The 21301-nt window shown below is 40.7% G+C and overlaps 1 protein-coding gene across 1 annotated transcript in view; it reads right to left on the reverse strand.

Annotated features, from left to right (window-relative positions):
• Positions 1 to 598: 598 nt before the first annotated feature.
• The window catches only part of FLT3 (fms related tyrosine kinase 3), a 69030-nt gene continuing 48327 nt past the window's right edge, over positions 599 to 21301 (reverse strand). The window contains exons 12-24 of the mRNA XM_030562645.1: positions 20718 to 20896; positions 18331 to 18437; positions 18105 to 18237; positions 17910 to 18014; positions 15734 to 15844; positions 13361 to 13514; positions 12705 to 12790; positions 10663 to 10787; positions 9154 to 9276; positions 6972 to 7083; positions 6792 to 6891; positions 5113 to 5218; positions 599 to 1971 (exon numbers count right to left, since the gene is read on the reverse strand). Coding sequence (XP_030418505.1) covers positions 1837 to 1971; positions 5113 to 5218; positions 6792 to 6891; positions 6972 to 7083; positions 9154 to 9276; positions 10663 to 10787; positions 12705 to 12790; positions 13361 to 13514; positions 15734 to 15844; positions 17910 to 18014; positions 18105 to 18237; positions 18331 to 18437; positions 20718 to 20896 — 1576 coding nt within the window. The 3' untranslated portion in view covers positions 599 to 1836. The remainder of the gene's footprint in view (positions 1972 to 5112; positions 5219 to 6791; positions 6892 to 6971; positions 7084 to 9153; positions 9277 to 10662; positions 10788 to 12704; positions 12791 to 13360; positions 13515 to 15733; positions 15845 to 17909; positions 18015 to 18104; positions 18238 to 18330; positions 18438 to 20717; positions 20897 to 21301) is intronic.

Raw genomic sequence — 21301 nt, forward strand, 5'->3', positions numbered from 1 at the left:
AATAGGCCGGCACTTTGCTGTGCTGAACCAGGAACATCCAGGGAGGAATTCTGGCTCTAAGAGTCATTATTCCCTTTCGAAGCCCCCTTGCTCCAGCTCTGCCCTGCTCCAGCCATTCGTCACACTCTGGAGGTGGGAATAGCAAATACACAACACCAACTTATCGCTGTGTGCCCAGAGCCAACATCCAGGTAGCCCATGCAAGATTTGTAAGGGAGGTTCCAATTATCCTATCTTCAGTGCTGGGCACAATCCCACCCAAAATATTTATACCCATGTGTTTGCTATATGCAGCAGGTAACATGAATGGCATGCACTACATGTACAGTTCATCCCATAGAGCTCTACAAATCACAATGGCCAAAAACCTATCCAAATGGCCCCCTCTATCTGTGGATGGATCACTACCCCTTTTTTTTCATCTGCTTTTAAGATGTGTTCAATCATGCTAAACAGTGAAGTCCCTTTTCTGAGTATTTTGAAATTATTCATTTTTCCATATATTGGGGGAAAAAAAACCTTTTGAAATACACCAAGCATGTTTGCTTTTCCTAGAAACAAAAGAAAAATATATTTGAAAAAAGTTTATTGCTACACTTGCATTTCAAAGGCAGGATTTCATATCTGGTATAACACATTGCCATCTGATAATTCAGTAATAAATGTCAACTGAGATATGCAATGCATTATTGCTGTACAAGAACAGATTTATTAATCATTGTCAGGAATTTGTTAGTAAATAGCAGCGTAACTCATGGGGTAACATTTAATCAAAATAATGGTACACCTACTGAAGCTACCAAAGAAAGTGCTGAACGTGGTTAGCAATTCCTGTAGGGCAGAAAGAGAAAAATGGTTAAAAAAGCATATTCTTTTCTTGATTAATTGGGAGTTATGCACACATCTCTGGTTAGCATTCCTAGAAGTTGTGCCAACACATCCCATATCATCAACAGGAAAATAATATATCTCCAAATCTATATGAAGAACAATCACCTCAGGGATTTTTCTCATAGGAAAGCAGGAAAGGAGATAGAGAGGTATATTCTCATCTCAGTGCAGTGGGATTCATACATGTAACTCTCATTAAAACTCCTGGGAGTTGAATGGTTGCTGAATCATAGAGATGAGATTATGTCCCTAAATTAAGACCAACAATAATCTCATTAAAAATGAAGTGTGTCCATCTGGCAGAAGTACAAGAACTCAAGCTGTACATCTAACAGGAAATGTAAAGGAATGAAAAGATTCATAATCAAATGATCAGAAATACTCAAAAACATATTAGGTTCTTGGCAATAATGGCCAACATTTTCAAACACAGGTGCTTATAGTTAGGTCTTTAAATCAAGTGGCCTGATTTGCAAAGGTGCTGTGTACTCTCAAGCCTCATTAACTTCAATGGGAGCTGTGTGTAAGAAGCACTTCTGAAAATTCAGAGCGCCAGGATTTAGATACCTGACTTTAAAGCTCGCAAGTTTGAAAATGCCTTAAGATTTTCGTGTTTGCTTACAATGCAGCTTACAGTAGTTTGAATGTAATGTCTTGATTAAATACAGCTTCCATAAAGCTGTTACTGGAAGGTTTTCAGTTGTAGATGCATCAAAAAGTCATTGATTAAAAATACATACTGCTTTTGGCTTGTGGTAAATGCATTTTCTGGACTTAAAATAATGATTTTGAATAAAGTTCCCTTCATGGTATGAGATGATGGAATTGCCTGTAAGAAATGCTAATATAGCAGCAGCTAATAATCTGTTTACTTATAGTGGTAACATAAAACATTAATCATGTACAGAGCTTATCTGAATTTCTAGGTAAAGTCCAAAAACTGGATTATTTTTTTATCTGAGAATCTTCATCCTGGGATGCATCAGTGGATAGAAGATGTTCATTTTTCCTGCTCACGGATGGTCTGGTTTTGGAATTGGAAGGGTATGTAGAAATATTGCTCTCCATATTTTGATAGACCTATATATTAGGAAGGGAAAGTAAGTCATATAAATTATTGTTTGCTCTAAACACAACAGAGTACATTAGCATCCAGTTTTTCCTCATAATACTGAATTTTCGTATCTAAATTCAGTGTAACTATATTAGCAAAATAGCAAGTAATACAATAATGAATACCAGCTGTAAAGCTGAATGCACTGCAGCCACAGTACAGGAGAGTAAATCTTTGCTAAGCACTCTCTTGTAAAGATAATAATCATCTAAGACCATATTTTCAAAACTAGTTGTCTAAGTTGTGCCTGCCAAACGTGTGCAACTGCATTTACTAATTTACTGCTGTTACTAAGGGACAAGTTATAATAAAGCCACATGTGAATTTTGTGCATGAAAAAGGATGCGTGCTCATGTTTTAGCGGATGCAGCTTAGCTGCCAGCATCTTGAACATTTTGCTTTAAATAATATTAAATTATTTGGGGGATAAAAATCCATTTTCCAAACCAAGAGGTCAAATTCAAATCCTGTGGAGAAAGTGATCTAGTCCCCATCTGACAAACTGGTGCATTTAGCCCCAAATTCAGCAAGACAAAGAAGCATGCGCTTACGGATGTCCTTAAGTCCTATTGATGTGAGTAACTTGAAGAAAATCAGTCTCCTGGAATGCAGAGACCTAGGAATACAGTTCAATATTACAAGGGGCTGTGTCTAAGAGCTGGGTTTGGGTATTCCCTTGCACAAACACATGGACTGTGTCCTTGGCCTCCGTGACTATGACCCATTACATACCTTCCTGACTTTTGTTTTGGAGGTTAGGCAGAATAGATCCTCGATGACTGTTCAGGAGAGCTAGGCTGGGCTGGAGATCTGCCAGGCACCATAACAAAGATTCAGTCCCACAAGGTGTTGAGCGCTTTGGCCTCAATGCAGAAATCAGGAGGTGATTAATTTTAAGCATCTGAATAGTCCCATTGGCTTCAACAGGACTAGTCACATGTTTAAAGTTAAGCATGTGCTGATGTATTTTGCTGGATCAGAACTAGAAAGCTCAACTCTAGATTGAGTTGCAGGATCGAGCCCCTACTACATGCTTTCCCTTCAGATTTTTCAATGAGGCCACATGAATAAGACAGAACGTGGCCTCATAGTTGCACTCAATAAACAGGTCAAGCGTAGGCAGCATTGTGGAAGCCATGTTGATCCCAGGATATCAGAGAGAGAAGCTTGAAAGCTGGTCTCTCTCACCAACAGAACCTGATCTAATTAAATATATTTCCTCACTCATCTTGTCTCACAGGCCAGGTGTACATTTATTTGATATTACTGGCTCTTCTTTACCTTTAACCCTGGCACCTGTGAAGAACTGAGGCCAGATCTACCCTCACAGCACCGCCTGCATCTCTGGAGGGGTGAAGTCAGCTCATAAGTGGTCTTCCAAAGACCCCTGCTTTCAATGGAGGAGGACTGGGTCATGACTGACCTCTTGCCTCACATCCCCATTGCTTTGGTGGAAGGCAGAAGGGGGTTGCCCTTTGAGTCACCACCTCCGTAACTTCGCTCAATACACACACAGGGAGAGGATCCCTGCTGCAACAGCCCTAGTAGCACACATTACCTCATGAGTGCACTGGAGATTCATATGGTATGAACACTGAAACGGATTAGTGATTATATGTGATTCTTTATGTTTAATCTCTAGTAATGATCATTTATAACAGTGTTATCTATTGCACACAGTTTCCTAGCAACTAGTATCACACTGGTTATCTATCATTCTGTTCAAGTTCTCATAGTGCCTTCATCGCTGTAGAATCTGAGCACCTTCCAGAAGTGCCGTAAGTGACATGAGTAGCATTTGTCACATGTATAAGAACAAAAACATCAAGAAAATACTGGGGCAGCAACAACACATTTAGGGCTTGCTAATAGCAGCCAGAAAATATGCTACATGGTCTGTAACAGTTTGGTACATTGCTGCCATCTGAATTCTGATTGTGATAGTGCATCCAGGCTATTTTTCAGCAAAAATGTGGAATAGGAGCAATAAACATTCACCCCCTGTGGGAAATTCTTCCCCAGGAGGAAAAATATCTCAGCTGATAAAAGGTGCAAGGGCAAAAAACGTCTTTTTTAGTTCAACAGTGGAATTTTGTCTCTGGACTTCAATGAAACCCTCCTTCAAAAGCTCACATGCAACATACAAACCCCAGCCCCTTTGTACAGTTCATCCCTTAGCGATGACAGTAGGTGCACTCTACTGAGCATGCTCAATGAGTTGATTGAGAGCTACAAAAGGAGAAGAGACTCTTTTGGGTTAAATTTATGACTGCTGTCAGCCCACTGTTGCAGGAAGCCTTAAGGCAGAAGCAGCAAGGTTAATTTATAATCAGCATAAGGACACTCCATCCTGGAAATTTGTTTGGCCTGCTAAGAGCAGGAAGCCAGCTGGGAACCTATGGCTTTGAAAGGCCTTATAGTTCATCTTTTCACTGGGATCACTTTTCTGGCAGGTAAAATAAGCTCCTTTAGGATCCTCCATATTCCTATTTGTCAGCATTAGGATAACATATCTCCATCTAAAGAGGGTGGCCTATTGCTCCCTCCAGACCCTATCAACATTAGTTGTACTGGCAGAGGGGGTCCTTTGAGAGTGACATTAGGCTCTCCTTCCTCCAGGACTCAACCATGTTGCACCCACAGCACTCCCAGCCCCTGACAGACCCTGCAATATGTCCCAATGCAGATCCCCACATACAGCAGCCATCAGCATTGCCAGTAGACCACAAAGCCAGCTGCATTAGTTTTTACAAAAGGGGAACTAGTTTCTGTGGGCACAGAGAGACAGTTAGTGACCTTCCTGCATTGGACTGGAGAAACAGGCAGGAAAGAGGAAGTCCCTATGTCCCAGGCGGTTTATTAGAGCAACACAACAAATTCTGCAAAAAGGATTCCTCTTCTATCTCAGCTCAATCCTCTGTGAATGGCTTAGCTAGGGGAAGAAACCAGCTCCATGACATGATGGGGTTTCCCTGGGGATCCTTTCTAATGAAGTGGGTCAGCAATAGGAGCCATCAGTTCCAAGTACCTTATTATGGACTCTAAAGAAACATTTAAAACATAGAACTGCAAAACAGAGCATTTTTTGTATTTGCATGATTGCATACCGCTCCTTCTGCATCAGCCAGCTGCCGTGCTAAAAGGGAACGCAGCTGTGAAAAGGAAGGTCTTTTTCTAGAGTCCAGAGCCCAACAGGACTGCATTACAAAGTATCTGCAGGAACAAAAGAAGAAATATGTGACAGTTTCCAAAGAAAATGTATCAATGGTTAAATACTATGGTAACTGTATTACAGAAATGCCAAAGATCAACAGACTGTATTATGGAGTATCAGAAAGATATTGATAAAGAATTCAGGTTTGATTTATTTGTTCAGAAAGATAAATAAAAAAGAACGAGAATGCATACATTAAACTCTGTAGTTCACACCTTGAAGTCAATGTCAAATCCCCTGGTGGACTTCACAGGGGCCAGGATTTCACCCGGGGTTGTTAGTTACTTATCACATTACATATCACTTATCATGTGAGATCTTAGCAATGTTAACATGATTCAATAGGTCTAGCCTCCACATTGAGACTAGTAGGAGAACATTTCCCTCCTAAGAAATGGCAGACTGTGTCTATGGGGCTGATCCTGCCCCCACTTTAAGTGAACATCATAGTCATATAATCTCCGTAGGGATCTTTATGGAGCATAATCCTGCAAAAGTCTTTGTGGAATTTATATGAAGTCCACACAGAGTCTTCACAGGAGTCCATGCAATGTTTATAATCTCTGCAGAAGTCCCTTGAGAATTTATACGGTCAACATAAATGCTTGTGGGGTTTATAAGTTCCACAGAAATCCCTGCTGGACTCACAAACATTGTAATGTATATGTGCAACTTCCCAGGCATTACAATATCTACAGGCAGAGCCTGAAGACACTGCAATGCCTATAGCTTTGCAATACGTGTACCTGGCCTCATGGATATCAGCATGTCTACAGGCTGTCCTGATAAATGTCTAAAGGACTGCAATGGGGATCCCAGAGAAACCAAAATCCTTTCCCTTCGTTCATGCTCAATGTCTTGCAGCCCTCTGCCTTCTCCCCTCTCTCCATTTTTGTCCCCTAGGACTCCTCCCCTTTGGCAGAGCACACACAGACACAGGTGTTTGCAGGGTATAACCTCCATGGAATTTGAATATCCACATCAGATTCCATGTTGATTGTAATGTTCATGCTGAGAAGCACAAGAGTTACAATGCCCCTGCATCTCCTGTTTCCTGCTCCCACCCAAACCCTTTTGTGTTATCACTCTCCTCTTCTAAAGGCACTGATATATCCCTGGAATTGAATTGGACACAGCTGGGTTCAGTAAAAAAAAGAAGAGAAAGTTCACGAGAGCTTTATTTAGTATCTAAAATTGATTTTGTGAAACCCTTGCTATAGAAAATAAACCCTCCTGCATGAATGGAGCTGAAGATTCTGGAATACCAGCCCAAGAGGAAGTTTTCTGAGAATGTAAGGACCAATTGAAAACAGGTAGTAAACTGGTCTTTTCAAACAAATATAAAGTTCATTGCTAATCATGACATAATAATAATTTCTGCTTCTAGACAAAAGCTACGTTAACAAATATCCTTCACCAGCCTTAGAGAAAGACGTGATTTTGCCTGGAATATCTCTGGTAGGCAGGGTAGAGAGCAAACAAGTGGAATAAATATAAAGATAGCATTAGGAAAAATAATTACTTGATTAACAATTAATTAATCCTTACGTAGTATCCAGAATTTACACTTACATTTCTTCTGTAGCATAAAATGGCTGATCCATTTTAAATCCATTTTGAATGAGTTTATAGAAGTTTGAATCAACCTGAATTCCAGGGTAAGGATTCACACCTATGAGAAATATTGTAGAAATATTAGCATACAGGAGGCTAGGGAAAAGTGGTGCTCTTCTGTTGTGATATAGAACATACCGAGAGAGAATATTTCCCACAGTAATATTCCATAAGACCAGACATCACTCTTAATTGTGTATATCCTGTCAAATAAGCTTTCAGGAGCCATCCATTTGACTGGTAACCGAGCCTGTACAAAGAGACAGAAAAGAAGCTTGATTAGTATTTTCTACACACAGTATAGCCAACTCCTTAGCTCACTCACTGCTGACGTACAATCAAAGTCTGACTGCAGACAGAAAAATAGCCTCATTTAAAATAGCTTCTGCAAACAGCTCATCGAGCTGTAGGTCAGGTTACTGTCTGACAGGTTCTAAGATTGTTTGCCTTCCATGGGCTACATTGTCAGAGTCCTTACTTTGGTATGCAGGAGATTAAGGCCCCCTCTTACTCTCCTTGATCTTGCTTAGAATATGATACTGGCCATGAGGAGGAGAGATGGGGCTACTCACTATGAGCAAGTTGACAGGGATGGGGAGTGGAGAAGACAAGAAGTGGGAGGAGCTCTGGTTTGACAGCCTATTCACTGACCTGAGTAGCCAGCGGAGCACACATATGGACTGGGGTGAAGTAACTTGCTCCAGCTCCAGAACAATCGGGAACCAGGAGAGGAGCTGTGAGTCTCTGACACAGTTTGTTCTCTGGCCTGCTCCTGGGCTACTGCAGCTGTGTTCTGCCCCTCTCTTAGGGCAGGCTGTAAGGTTACAATCTAGCTTTATATAAATAAAGAGCTGATCAACAAAGTTCTGTGAGTGGTTCACTTGGCATCATTCATGCCTGCAGTCACCGGGGCTATGCTCTGGAATACTCCATACAAAGCCAGTCAGGACTCTGGTGCAGCATGCCTTCGCTCTCTGAACATATTGTCATCAGGGCAAGAAGCTTACACATCTTCGACTTTCCTGGATCTGACCTCAGAGCATTCAGCATCCCCTTCCTCCCTGTGTGCTTCCCACAACAAGTCCCCCCAGGTGGGGCTCCTGGGGAAGCCAGAGGGCCCTGCACCCCAACTCTTGCAATCAGCAGTGACTCTCAGCCAGCATGTAGAACAGAACGGTTTATTAGTTGACAGGAACACAGCATAGAACAGAGCTTGCTATCACAGAAATCAGTGACTTTCAACCACGTCCATCTTGGGGAGTCCTGGGCCAGACGGCCTGGACTACCTGTCTTCCAGTCCCCCAAGCAGACAGCCTGCTTCCAGGGATCGGACCTCCAACACACCCCTGGCTCCTCCTCCTCCTCTTTGTCTCACTTCCAGGGTAAAAGGTGTCACCTGGTCACATACCCCTCCTGGGTCTCAGGTTATGAAGGTACCATCATAGCATACGTACAGACCGCTGGGCAGCCTCACCTGCTCTGAGGGCCTCAGCAAAAATCACACATCTAATTCCCACCATCGAAATATTGGTGCAGTACACAGGGAAATGGAGGTACACACAATTTTAGTATAGGACAGTAAGACTCACATGCAACATAATAAGATGAATAAAACCCCACTTTGTCACACCTGGGAAACCTCATCCAAGTCCTCATTCTCACACAGATCAAAGGAACCACCCTGGGTGTCCCAACGAATTCTTAAGTGTGGCCATAGAACTTTCGTTTTCTATCTTTACTCATCCTTGTCCTCAAAAGCCTCCCCAAGCCTTTACATTAGTCTAAAATAATACATTAATTAACAAAGCAAGCTCTAATTATCCCCCCCCCCCCGCCCAACTCATACACACCAAAAAATTCCAACTCCGGAGCTCATGTAGAAATCAGACATGACTCAGCCTGCATTTTTTTCTAAGATCTTGCCTCCCTCACCCTTCTTCTCTAGTATATGAAACTGAGCGGGTTTTATAAAGTGCTGGTTATACCATATTGACTTAGATACAGTGACTTCTCTGGAGCTATTCTGCTTTGCACCATCCGAGGATCTGGCCCGCAGTGTCATATTCTTAAGTTAACTAATGTTTAGATTACTATACAAACATTTGCAGGGTCCAGACCAAATTTGAGTAGGCTAATACTAAATCTACTATTTTCATTTGCCAAGGCAAGAAAACTTTTTCAGTGACGCAGTGAGGTTACTCTCCTGTATGTCCAGCTACATGTATAACTACCAGCTAGTATAACTATCCCACTATATATGCATTTATCAGCTTATAGTTTTTACAATTATGTGAAAAATGTAAAGTAGGCGTGAGCTTACATTGCCTCTGATGACGTAGTTAGAGTCATTCATTATATCTCTAGCTAGGCCAAAGTCACATATTTTCACTACTTTTCCACAGGTCACTAATACATTCCTGGCAGCCAGGTCTCTGTGAATGCACTGCAAAGGAAGAATGGGTTAGGGTTGTGCATTGTTTTACAACAGATGGAAATTGTTATTCATTGTTCTTGGCTTTATCTGCAAAATCTTGCACCTTTCCCTGCTCAAACAACTTTACCTGCATTAATGAAAAAGTGAAATAGCTTGGTTTTGCAATGCTAATATGCACAGTGGAAAACAGGATGTCAGAACTAATGTCATAGTTACTAGCTGTTTATGGAATAATATTACCTGCTTATTATGAGGAATGGGAGATAATGAGGCTGAGATTAGAGAGGTGAGTGGCTTATTTAATTCTCTCCCCAGCAACTATTATTTCAGAGGGGAAAAAAACAACAGCAGAAATAGAGTTTGATTATACACCGGATAAAGCTAAACCTCCAAAGGGCACCAGAATGCTAATACATAGCTTGAGTCACAGACGTTTTCTGTTTGACAGCTAAAGCCCACCCACTCCCCTCTTCACTTTGGCAAGCAGAAGGAACTGAAGCCGGTATATCTGGGTTGGGAGTGGGAGAGGAGACTGTGATAAGGGATGGGGGTTGGAAGCTAGCTATTCTCCACGGCATAATACACTACTCCCCACAGACCCAATCTGTAGTAATGTGGATAGGTTCATTCTCTATGCTGTGGAGACACAGACACATCCTAAGGTTTGGTTTTATAGTCAGAAGTAATCAGGGAACCTTGAGCAACGTGGCTTCCATAGAAGTGCTTGGCTGACATCCTCAAGGTGCCCTAGCGGCTGGGGAACAATGAGTAGGCTTAGGTCCTCAGCACAAAGGTCCTTGTTGCTCCAGCAGATCTCCCAGGATATCTGTATGGCTCACCAAGAACTCATGGGTTTAAGAAGCTGAACCCCTGACCCCTTCCACTAAGGTAAACTCTGCCTTGTGACAGAAGCATGAGGTATTTCCAATCTTCCTTAGAAAGGAGGACATAGCCCTTTAAACTCTACTTAATCTTATTGGAGATCAGTGGCCGATTAATGTACAGGCCTATGGGGCCCGTGCCCAGGGTCCCCAGCCTGAAAAACGGGAGCCCCTGTGCCCCACACCCTCACCCTGCTCCCTGGCAAGAGTGCTGGGAAGGAGGGCTGAGGAGACTGCAGGCAAAAGTGGTGCGGAGGGGCCCTCACTTGCTCTAGTCCAGGGCCCCACAAAACAGTAATCCACCTCTGGTCACATATGCATCAGACCTGGCTTACACACAGTCAAGCCTTAAGGCACAATCTAGGAGTATTTTATTTTGGTTATTTTAAAATCTGTAATAAAGATATGGTTTAAACCTGTCACTTCACAGTTTTCTATTTCAGACAGCCTGCTGTTAATTTGATCTATCTTTCTATTCTTTACACTCTAAACATTGTTCATAGGTTAAACATACCGATTTTGATTCAAGAAACTCCATTCCTTTGGCAACTTGATATGAGAAGCAGAGAAGATCTTCAAAGGTGAGCATATTGAAGTCCTCCTCTTCATACACCCTTCTATTGATATATTTAATTTCTTCTGTAAAACATAAGCAGACCTTGGGCTTGTGACTACCTGGGGACACTTGGGAAAGTGAAGATAAATTAACTGAAGATGTGAAGCTGAAGTGCAGGAGTTCAAGTGCACTAAACCTCTGGGTGCACACACTCATTTGGAAGTAAAGTAAAGCAAAGCAAAGTTTCTGTAGCTTAATCCCTTCATTTATCTCAATAAATCATTACAATTGGCTTGTCTGATACAGTATCAAGAAGCATAATCAGTGCATTGTGCACTTATTCTTCTCACACAGATAAGGGGAAGGTGTCAAGAGTAAATGTCTTCAAAGTCCAGTACCACTTTTATTGTTATTATTTCTATTACTGCTAATAAATACATAAAATAATTGTAAGCAAAATCCTGAGATCCTTGCTAAACATTGGCTTAGTCCTTATACTAGCAAATTCCTCTGGACTTCGATAAGAGCAGATCAAGAGCCAAGGCTTCAGTCAAAACTATAACTAAACTAATACACATAAAATACAATTTGTGACTTTACTTTTATTGTTATTGGCAAAATTATGAGATCCTCTTTCTCTCTCTCTCTCTCTCATGCACACACACTTACATTTACAGAGGTGATACTGATGTGATAGCTGTGCAGCTTATATGATAAGATGCATTTTTCTTACATCTATAACTATCTTACCTGTTCTCTACCAACTAGTCCATCTCTGCTGGAACTACAGGACTTGTCTATGGGAGAAGGCTGCACTCAATTAAATTAAGTACATTTTTTAACCTATTTAGTTAAGACAGTGCAATACCCTTGGTGGACTCTCTTCTTTTGGTTAAAGTGTGGCTTACTTCTGATTAGTTTTAACTGATTCCTAATCAACTTAAAAATGAACTCAAATAAGTGTGGCAACCCAGTCTTTTGCAGCAGTTTATGTAAGTTTCCTGCAGGAAAGGACCTGGGGATTACAGTGGACGAGAAGCTGGATATGAGTCAGCAGTGTGCCCCCGTTGCCAAGAAGGCTAATGGAATATTGGGCTGTATTAGTAGGAGCATTGCCAGCAGATCAAGGGACATGATTATTCACCTCTATTCGGCACTGGTGAGGCCACACCTGGAGCACTGCGTCCAGTTTTGGCCCCCCCATGACAAGGGATGTGGACACACTGGAGAGAGTCCGGTGGAGGACAATGAAAATGATTAGGGGGCTGGGACAAATGACTTATGAGGAGAAGCTGAGGGAACTGGTCTGCATAAGAGCAGAATGAGGGAGATTTGATAGCAGACTTTAACTACCTGAAGTGGGGTTTGAAGGAGGATGGAGCTAGGCTGTTCTCAGTGGTAGCAGATGACAGAACAAGGAGCAATGGTATCAAGTTGAAGTGGGGGAGGTTTAGGTTGAATATTAGGAAACACTATTTCACTAGGAGGGTGGTAAAGCACTGGAATGGGTTACCTAGGGAGGTGGTGGAATCTTCATCCTTAGAGGTTTTTGAGGCCTGGCTTGACAAAGCCCTGGCTGGGATGATTTAATTGGGGTTGGTCCTGCTTTGAGCAGGGGGTTGGACTAGATGACCTCCTGAGGTCGCTTCCAACCCTGATATTCTGTGATTCTAAGTCAGTTTTCACATCTTTAGTTAAACCCATGCAACTTTCTCACATTCATGAGGCCAAATTCCAATATTCTAAATCTCTAAAACAGGCCTTTAAAAAAAATCAATCTGCCATCGAAATGTTTCCGTCTTTCCAACCATGTATGGAATTGCTGTTCCCACTCCAAATAAATAAATGAATACATACACACATAAATAAAAATCTGTCCCTACATTTTTACTATAATCTAGATCTATTGATTTCTCTTATTTCTATACACATTTCTAATACAAACTAAGCAAATTTGTTTTTTACAATTGTTACTCAGAAGAAAATGCTTAATTTCTCACCTTCCTCCGAATATAATGTAATCCCGTTTGATCCAGAGGTCAAATCTGAGTCTTGCCTTAGTTGCATTCCTCCAAAGTCATCCATTCTACACAATGAAATATATAATCCTTTTTTTAATGTTGTCCCCTGTCTGGAGTAGGGGGCATATTTAAAAAAGTTGCATATTTCAAATAAAATAATAATCTAAAATGTGAACTGTTTTGTAACTAAAAGGGCATCAGTTGCTGCCATTACAACCTTTGACACTGAATTATTACTTATTATACATCTAGCACGACCCTTTAAGATGCCGAAATCCACAGAAGGGGTTTTATGATGCTTGCAGTGCAATCGGAAGAACTGCAGCAAAAATAGGACCATTTTTTAGCCAATTCCCGATAGGTTTCTTCCTGCAGAGAACCAAAGACTGGAGTGTGATGAGCCTAGAATTCAATGGTGTTCTTTGTTAAAGGACACTCTTCAATTCACTCCTTAAGCTAGATTTGTTAATTTACATACTGGCCCCAATCCTCAGTTCTTCAAAGGAATTATGCCAATTTACAGCAGTTTTCTTTGCAAAGCGTTCCAGGACATGTGCTTGCAGGGAGCTGTATCAGTGCAAGCGCTTGACTGATAATAGGTTACTTATAGTTCAAACTGTTACTGAACATTTTACCTGGAGTTTCGATCCAAGTGGAAATTGTGGTAAAAGCTGAAATTGTGCTGTTTGAAGATATCTGTCCATGTCCTGTGAAATATTTCTCTTTTGTTCCTTAAGTAGTTCAGCAGGTCACCATAGCAACAGTATTCAAAAATCAAGTAAACTGGTCCTGAGATAGTTTATGGAAAGAATATCTATTACTGTCCGGGTACAGGATGTACTGAAGCAATCTTTCTAGGGGGAAGGAGTGCCTCCTTGGTGAAGCCCTAAAGAGCCCTCATTTTCTCCCAATGTATGGTCTATATTAAATGCCTGAACCTTATATAGTTTCCATATAAATAACTGGTACTGATGGATATGAGGCAAACATCTCAGAAAATTTGCCTGGCTGATATTGCCAAATGTGTATCATCAAAGGTGGATTGGGGATCACTAAAGGGGAATAAAGATCCCTCCCAAAAATGTTACCAGAGGAGCACTAGCACTAGTGACAAAAGGCCGGATTTGTAAAGGTATTTAGGCACCTAGTGGGATTTTCAAAGGCACGTAGGCGCCTAACACACCTTGAAATAAATGAGTTTTAGGCACCTCAATTTTAGGCATCAATGAGTTTTAGGCACCTTTAAAAATCTGACCCTTAGTGTACAGGACTGGAAGGTGCTATCCATGAAGATGTAGCTTATCATCCACACTAGATGGAGTAGGCACAAAAGATGAGATAGAGTCCAACTGCTTTTGGGAAATGACATAATGGCTTTTGGGGGGTGGGTTTGACAAAGAACGTGGTTTTCCCCTAAAGCCCAGACCCCTTCCTCTGAGAGTGTGAGAGACTTCCTGGGACTTTGGACATATATACTCCTCCCTCAAACTGCTTGCTAGAGAGAAAAGCCCTTCTAATCGGCAGCTTTTCATATTGCTTTACCCACATGCTGTCATTAAGGTTGGGGCCTGCTTAACAGTATTTTTTGTTATGACAAACTGAGTTACTGTTGTTTGATTTAAGCCACTTTCATTCATAGTGTTTTATTATTTTGTCCATACACTCTAGCAATCAACTCTGTTCTAAGACTATCTAGAACGAAGGTGCCGACATATGTGGGCATAGTCATTGGTGGGGCATTTTGAGTATATTTACACAGCACTTGGGAGCAAGCCTCTTGACCTGGGCTGACAGACTTGGGCTAGCAGGGCTTGCTCTAAAAATAATTCTGTAGACAGCACTTTGAAGTTGCAGCTCTGGCTGGAGCTCAGGCTCTGAATCCCCCTTATCCCCGCAGGCTTAGCTGCGAAGCTGGTAGCAACAAACTATTTAACTGCCCTCCTTTTCTTTTCATGACAGAATTATTGTTCCTGTGAGCTGGGGAAATTAGATTTCATTGTTATTATTATCTCTGCCTTAAAATAATATCCATGGCTCAAATCTTCCCTATTTTTTAGAGTGATGGATGTAACAAATCAATTGCAAATACAAACACCAGGCCCTGCTCACACTATATAGCTTCCTTATCCTCTCTCTGTTCACTGGTACAACTACATTAATTGAATTGTAAGCTACGTGGGGGCAGGGCTCATCTTTTTAGTCTATGTTTGTACAACAGCTAGCACAATGGGGTCCTGGTCTATGACTGGAGCTCTTGGGCACCACCACAATACAAACAATAAATAACAACAGTAATCCACAATCTTTCCCCTCTTATTTTTTTCCCACCCTCACTCTATTCTTCTGTTCACTTCCCTCTTTGCTTTTCCTTTCTCTTCCCTTCTCTGCTTCACTCATTCCTCCTCCTTCATTCCACTCTCTTATTTTCATTTAATTTTTTAACCCGTCTTCACTTCCTTTCCTTTCCTGTCAATCCGTCAGGCTGCCCAGTCTTCTTTGCCCCTTAGTGTTGGTCTTCAAACAGTTTTTGTATCATTGTAACTATTTTGGTGATTTTCTACTGCAAAAAATAAATAGGTACAACCCCCAGTGTGGACACAGCTATATTGATATAAAAGTGCCTTATGCCACTATTCCTTATTTCCCTTTCCTCACAGAAATTAACTGTTCCAGTATAGACACATTCATCCCAGTACCTGCATCCACAGCAGGTGGGCTGTGCTATTTTAATTATACCAACTATACCAGTATAGTTAAAGTAGTACCATTTTTCTGTGCAGACAAGCCCTTAGCTTCTCTTTTGTTTTACCCTCACTTTATTTTCTGCATCTGGGCCACTGCATAGCACAACATTGGAAAAACAAATAAACCATGGGATTTGGGATTTATCAGGATTCACAGATGTTTCATATTGCTGCTAATGGCCAATTTTTGAGGTATTTGTATTCCATTCAGAAGTCTCCTGTACATTGATTTAGGTTAGTATATTTCAATGTGGTGTTTATTACCTGATGTGGTGCAAGCCCCTAACAGATTCACAATGTTTTCATGGCTTCCAATATGAGTCATCATTTTGAGCTCTGACATTAGAGCATCTTCTTCAGAAGGGTCAGATTTTTCTGTAAATACAACAGCAACACAAACTTAGAAAAATATTTACAGGGTAGAGTTTGAAACTTAAAAAGTTTAGTTTCTGTGCAGCATGCAAAGCTTTCCTTTTACATTAATCTCACTGATATAAAGCTGTGACTGGGTAGACAATTGTTCTAAAGAGTAATACTTTCAGATAAATAGATATTCTATCTGCTATATATCACAGCTGGAACTCTCTCTCTCTCTCTCTTTCTCTTTGTGTATTTGTGTTCCAGCTACAAGCTTTGTGAGATGATTTTGTGGTCTTGAAAAACATTATGAAAATGACAAAATAAAGAACGGTTGGCAGGTTCTGACAAGTAGCCAGAATTTGCTTTAAATATGAGACAGGGAGACAGATATAGACCCAATTCCTTTTTAAGTTTATATTGCTATAAAATTGAAACATGTTCAGTAGACCTACTTTGCATTAAACAGTTGTAACTGTGAGCAGAATTTGGCCCATAATTTTTCCCTATTGTCTCTCCTGATTCAAAACTGGATCATGCAGTTTTGAGGGAAACCATAGCTTGCAACTTAAAATGATATGGAATTGTCTCAGTCATAATATAGGGAAGCAGCACGACTACTGACTCATAACTTATTTCTCATTTATGCAATTCCCTGCATTCTGATTGGCTGAGGGAGTCTATGTCTATGATTTCTCATCCACCATAAAGTGTACAAATAATTGTATTCCAATTGGCTAGTAAAGGCCATTAGCCAATTAGTGTACAATAATTTCAGTAATGACTTTATATCTGTTTTTCAATAAACGTAGAATCATTATGCAAACTTACTTCATCTAACTCTAGTTAATAAATAAAATTTACTTTATTAATTTAATTACTCTTAGTTGAAGAGAGAGGAACTAATAACTCCTCATTATGCAAGAGAGAGGGAAGTATTGGATGGGTAAGAAACTGAGGCAGTCATGTCTGTTCTGTAGTCCATGGAGATGAAGAACCCATAGTAGCCAATCAGAGAGTAAGGGTGAGAAAATGGAAAGTATATTTCAGTATAACAACAAAATGAAGGTGTTTTCTGTTCCCTCAGTAAAAATGGTACCCTGTGCTAATAAATATCTCCTTTGCATCAGAGTTCATTTAGCCCAAAATAATGTCACTTTACCTCATGAAAAGGAAGCACACTCTCTATATCAATCAAATATAGAAAGAACTTTAAAAAAGTTACTAGAGCTAAAACTTTGCCCTACCACAGCATGAAGGGGGCCGAACTGCATGGCAGAGCTGGTTTCTCCAACAGGAGAGCCCTTCTAGAATTCGGAGGCGAGAAACCCTCTTAGGACTGGCCTTGTGGGAAGCCCTCTCAGGGATGACACTACATGACTGTTAAGCCCTGCCTTCTCTTCTGGTTGGAGTCCATATTTCCACCTCTGAATGCCATATATGGCAGTTGGGGTACTGGGTGACCATATCACAGAAGACAGGACCTTACCACATCCCAATGGTTTGATGGGGCAAGTTCTTTCCAGCTGTGGAACAGCTGAGAAACTAAATGGCCTGCAGAGCAGGGAAGACAAGACCCAGCTGGGTAACGTGGACTAAGATAGCATTCGTGAGTAGCAGGTCCACAACAGTGCTGTTAGCTAGGCTTCCTCCAAATCCCCATGCCCAAGTCACCAGAGCTGGCCAGCCACACTGGGAAGAGAAGGATGTATCCCATGAAAGGATGCTGTAGCAGGTATGCAACCTCTGGCATGTGCGAGGCCCAGGAGTCCTTCCCTTGAGGGGGCATGCCTCCCAGTGCCTCCCAGGAGTGGTAGAGTTCTATCCTTTCCCATACTATTGGTTGTGCCTTAGAGACACACTCTAGAATTTAGTTAATACATGGAATAAACTACAAAATGCAGCAATAAGAATATGCAAAAGGAATAACTTTTAGAGCTAAGTAAGTATTGAAGTATAAAAGGACTGTGAGGTGCAATTGCTAAGGGAATTGATTTTGAGGGGCTTCTGGTGTTGTTTCTACCTTGAAACACAAACGATACATCACTGCTTGTGAGATCAGTATCTCTCTGATTTACTGTACCTTTTAGCATTTTGACTGCAACTTGGACTGAAACTCCTGTTTTACTAATTCCATAAGCTGTCGCATTCACCACTTTTCCAAAGGCACCAGAGCCAAGTGCCTGCCCTATGAAACAAAATGAGTTAAGGTGATTTCTAGTTTAGTGCCATGCAAACTAATACGATGACTTCATGGTTTACATAGCAGATTGCTCACCAAATTCCAGATTTTCTCTTGGAAACTCCCATTTGAGATCATATTCAAATTCACTGAAATCAATGTAGATGTACTCATTATCCGAAGGACCAACTATCTGTATCATTTGCATTTGGCTTTCATATCTAAATTGCTTCAGAAATGGAAAAATTGTATTAGTCCAAGAGAGAAATAGATTTCCAAGAGAGGGGAGTGGAGAGCATTCATTTAAGTTTTTTGCTTTTACCTTTTTGTATTTATGAAAAATAAATATAAGCAAAACAGCTAAAAATGGAAGGCAAAATCCAGTGGTTGCATAGAATGAAACATTATCTTGGAGGGAAAAAACAGCTTCTGTAATTTAAAAAGATACATATTACTAAACAACGAATCAGAACTGGAATATAATGTTAGGTTATGAGGAACAGAGTCAAATCTGTCCTGTTCGTATTATCTCCACTATTTTCCATTCCCTATTGGCCTGAGCTTGAGAATTGCCAATGGGAATTATAGGTGGTCAACATCTCTCAGGGAGCCAGATCATGCCCTTCAAACCTCAGTACATGAGTAAGATCCTCTGTATGTGGATCAACCAACTCCCATATGAAGGCGGGTTCAGTTGCCTTGGAGTAGAGATGATCCAAGGTGCAAAGATTTATGCAGAGGGAGGGGCAGGGTCTGGGTGACCCAGATTTGGGTGAGGGTGGCGCCAGGAGAATATACATTGTTTCCCCTTTAGACCGCAGAGCTTGTCATGTTTGTAATGGGAAGATACCTTTAATGAGGCTCCAGGGACAGCTGCAGCCTGGGGAGTCCCTGGTAACGTAGCTATGCTGCCAGGTAGAAAAGGAAATGCTGGGGACATGGAGCCAGAGTGAAGGCAAAAGATCTCCACATAGATGCACCTGATCTGCTTTGGATCCCTGGTGGGCACCATGATCCATTCCACATGGGACAGACTGACAGCCCAAAGTGGAATGAACAGACAGGAGCCCCTTGTCATAAATATTTCCTCCTTTTAGCCCCCTCTTGTTGATTCTACTGCAGGAAGAAGTGTTTAATGGAAGTAACCCCATTGACTTCAAATGTCTTTGGGTTAGGGCTTCAATTAGCACTGTCAATGAATTGTATTCATAACAAAACAAGATGGGCAATACTTATAAACTGGGTAAGTCTGAAACTTATTTTCATTCCCAAAGTGAAAGTTATATGACTCTTTAACCCCTTTGACATCATTGTTCAACCAGATGCCATTATGGCATGTTGCCCAGATCCCTGGGAATCTAAATACAAGCAGCCAAACAAATAAGAAGTCATTCCAAGGTTAACTGCATAACCCCTGCCTCAATGCAAATATAATATAAAGACCCACCAGTTAACTGAGGACCAATTACACCAAACCTGCTTAGAGTATTGCTCTGCCGTTGCCTAGTTAACACCATAATGCCAGAATTACCGGGTCTAATTTTTCATCATACAGATAAATAAATCTTTGCCCATTCAGAAAATTAACACCAGCATACAGTGTGTGCCATCTATACAGTTTACTCCAGTGTAAGCTAATTATGTTTGACACATGCTTACATAAATTCATTGTTCATTAAATTCAAAATATTAGACATTAGACTGGGTTCATAATACTTAAATGTATTCTACACATGTTCTCATAGACATTCCCGCCTATGTACACCACTAATCAGTGTACATCACTACCAGGCTGGGTGTCAGAAAGACAAATTAAAATGACTCAGTAACTAATGGTATTAAAATCAGAATTCCCTGCCTTTTCCTTGTTACATTTTTATGATTTTAAGACACTCAAGGTGAAAGTGTGCGACCTTCTCTCACAAAAGCAGGCTGACTCTGCTACCTTCTACTCTTTCTACTTCCTTTTTTACTATAGCTGCAACATGTCTTCTGAAAGTCAAAACTGAGCAACTTTAATATCCTTTATGACACTGTATAGTGTGTATATGAAATGGTACCGGGTAATATCTATCACTTGTGGTCAATGCGTTTACTGAATTAAGACAACAACTTGTCTCTTCAAGACAAAGGAAATCTTTACGTTGAAACTGAATGAATTAAATATTTGCCCTCTTTCTAAATAATACTGCATGTTATTTTCTGTAGCTCAAATTTTCTTCTCATGCAATATCTATGGGCCGTAAATCTTTAGTCTCAAAACATCCGAACAGAACATGATCTGATAGCCACATTGCTTCTTCTTTGCAATCAAACATAAAAGGAGGATCTCAGATATTTCCATAAGCAAAAGAGGCTGTACATCAATTTGTAACTTAATTTCCAGGTATAGCTTACTCATAGGAATAAAAAGCAGGCCTCTAGATTCACAGGGTGTAATTCTGCAGCTGACTTTAATGGAAGAGTAGTCTGCTTTGAGGCTGCTAGATTTGGTCCCAAACACCATATCACTGAACTTAAGAAAAAGATCATGCCAGAAGAGACACACATTTTACCCACGATTCCACTCATAGTCTGTGTGGAATCCTATATTTTATTTGCAAAGAATATTCAAATGTAAACCAACAATATAGATGATGACATAGTTTTCTCTTTGTAGTCTTTAATTAACTTGAGATGGCTTGCACTGTCTCAGTAGCGGTACAGTACCTTGTTGGATAATGAATCTCTTCGCACAGGATGAGCCAACAGAATTGTTTGCACAGCACTCAATAGAAAAGCCTATCACTATATCTTGTATATCTAAAATGCTGCTGGAATGCCAGGACCCAAAGGTTTTCCTCTCATGTGTGTCACTCCAAATCCCTTCTGTGATTTCTTCTGTACAACTAAAAAGAAATGAGGTCCAGTTATGATTGTTACAACTTGCACAGGGTTTTGGGGAGGCCAAATCATGACAGGTGGCTGATGTTTGTACTAGAGAGGAGAGTATTGCTGGGCTTGATTTTCATTATATTATTATACATGATGATATATACATCTACATATATTATACATTAGATAGATAGATAGATTAGATTAGATTAGATAAAGTCCAAGGCAGACTACGAAGAGTTACAAAGTGATCTCACTAAACTGGGTGACTAGGCAACAAAATGGCTGATGAAATTCAATGTTGATCAATGCAAAGTAATGCACCTTGGAAAACATAATCCCAGCTACACATATAAAATGATGGAGTCTAAATTAGCTGTTACCACTCAAGAAAGAGATCTTGGAGTCATTGTGGATAG

Source organism: Gopherus evgoodei, chromosome 1 (assembly GCF_007399415.2).
Source record: "Gopherus evgoodei ecotype Sinaloan lineage chromosome 1, rGopEvg1_v1.p, whole genome shotgun sequence".
NCBI lineage: Eukaryota > Metazoa > Chordata > Testudines > Testudinidae > Gopherus > Gopherus evgoodei.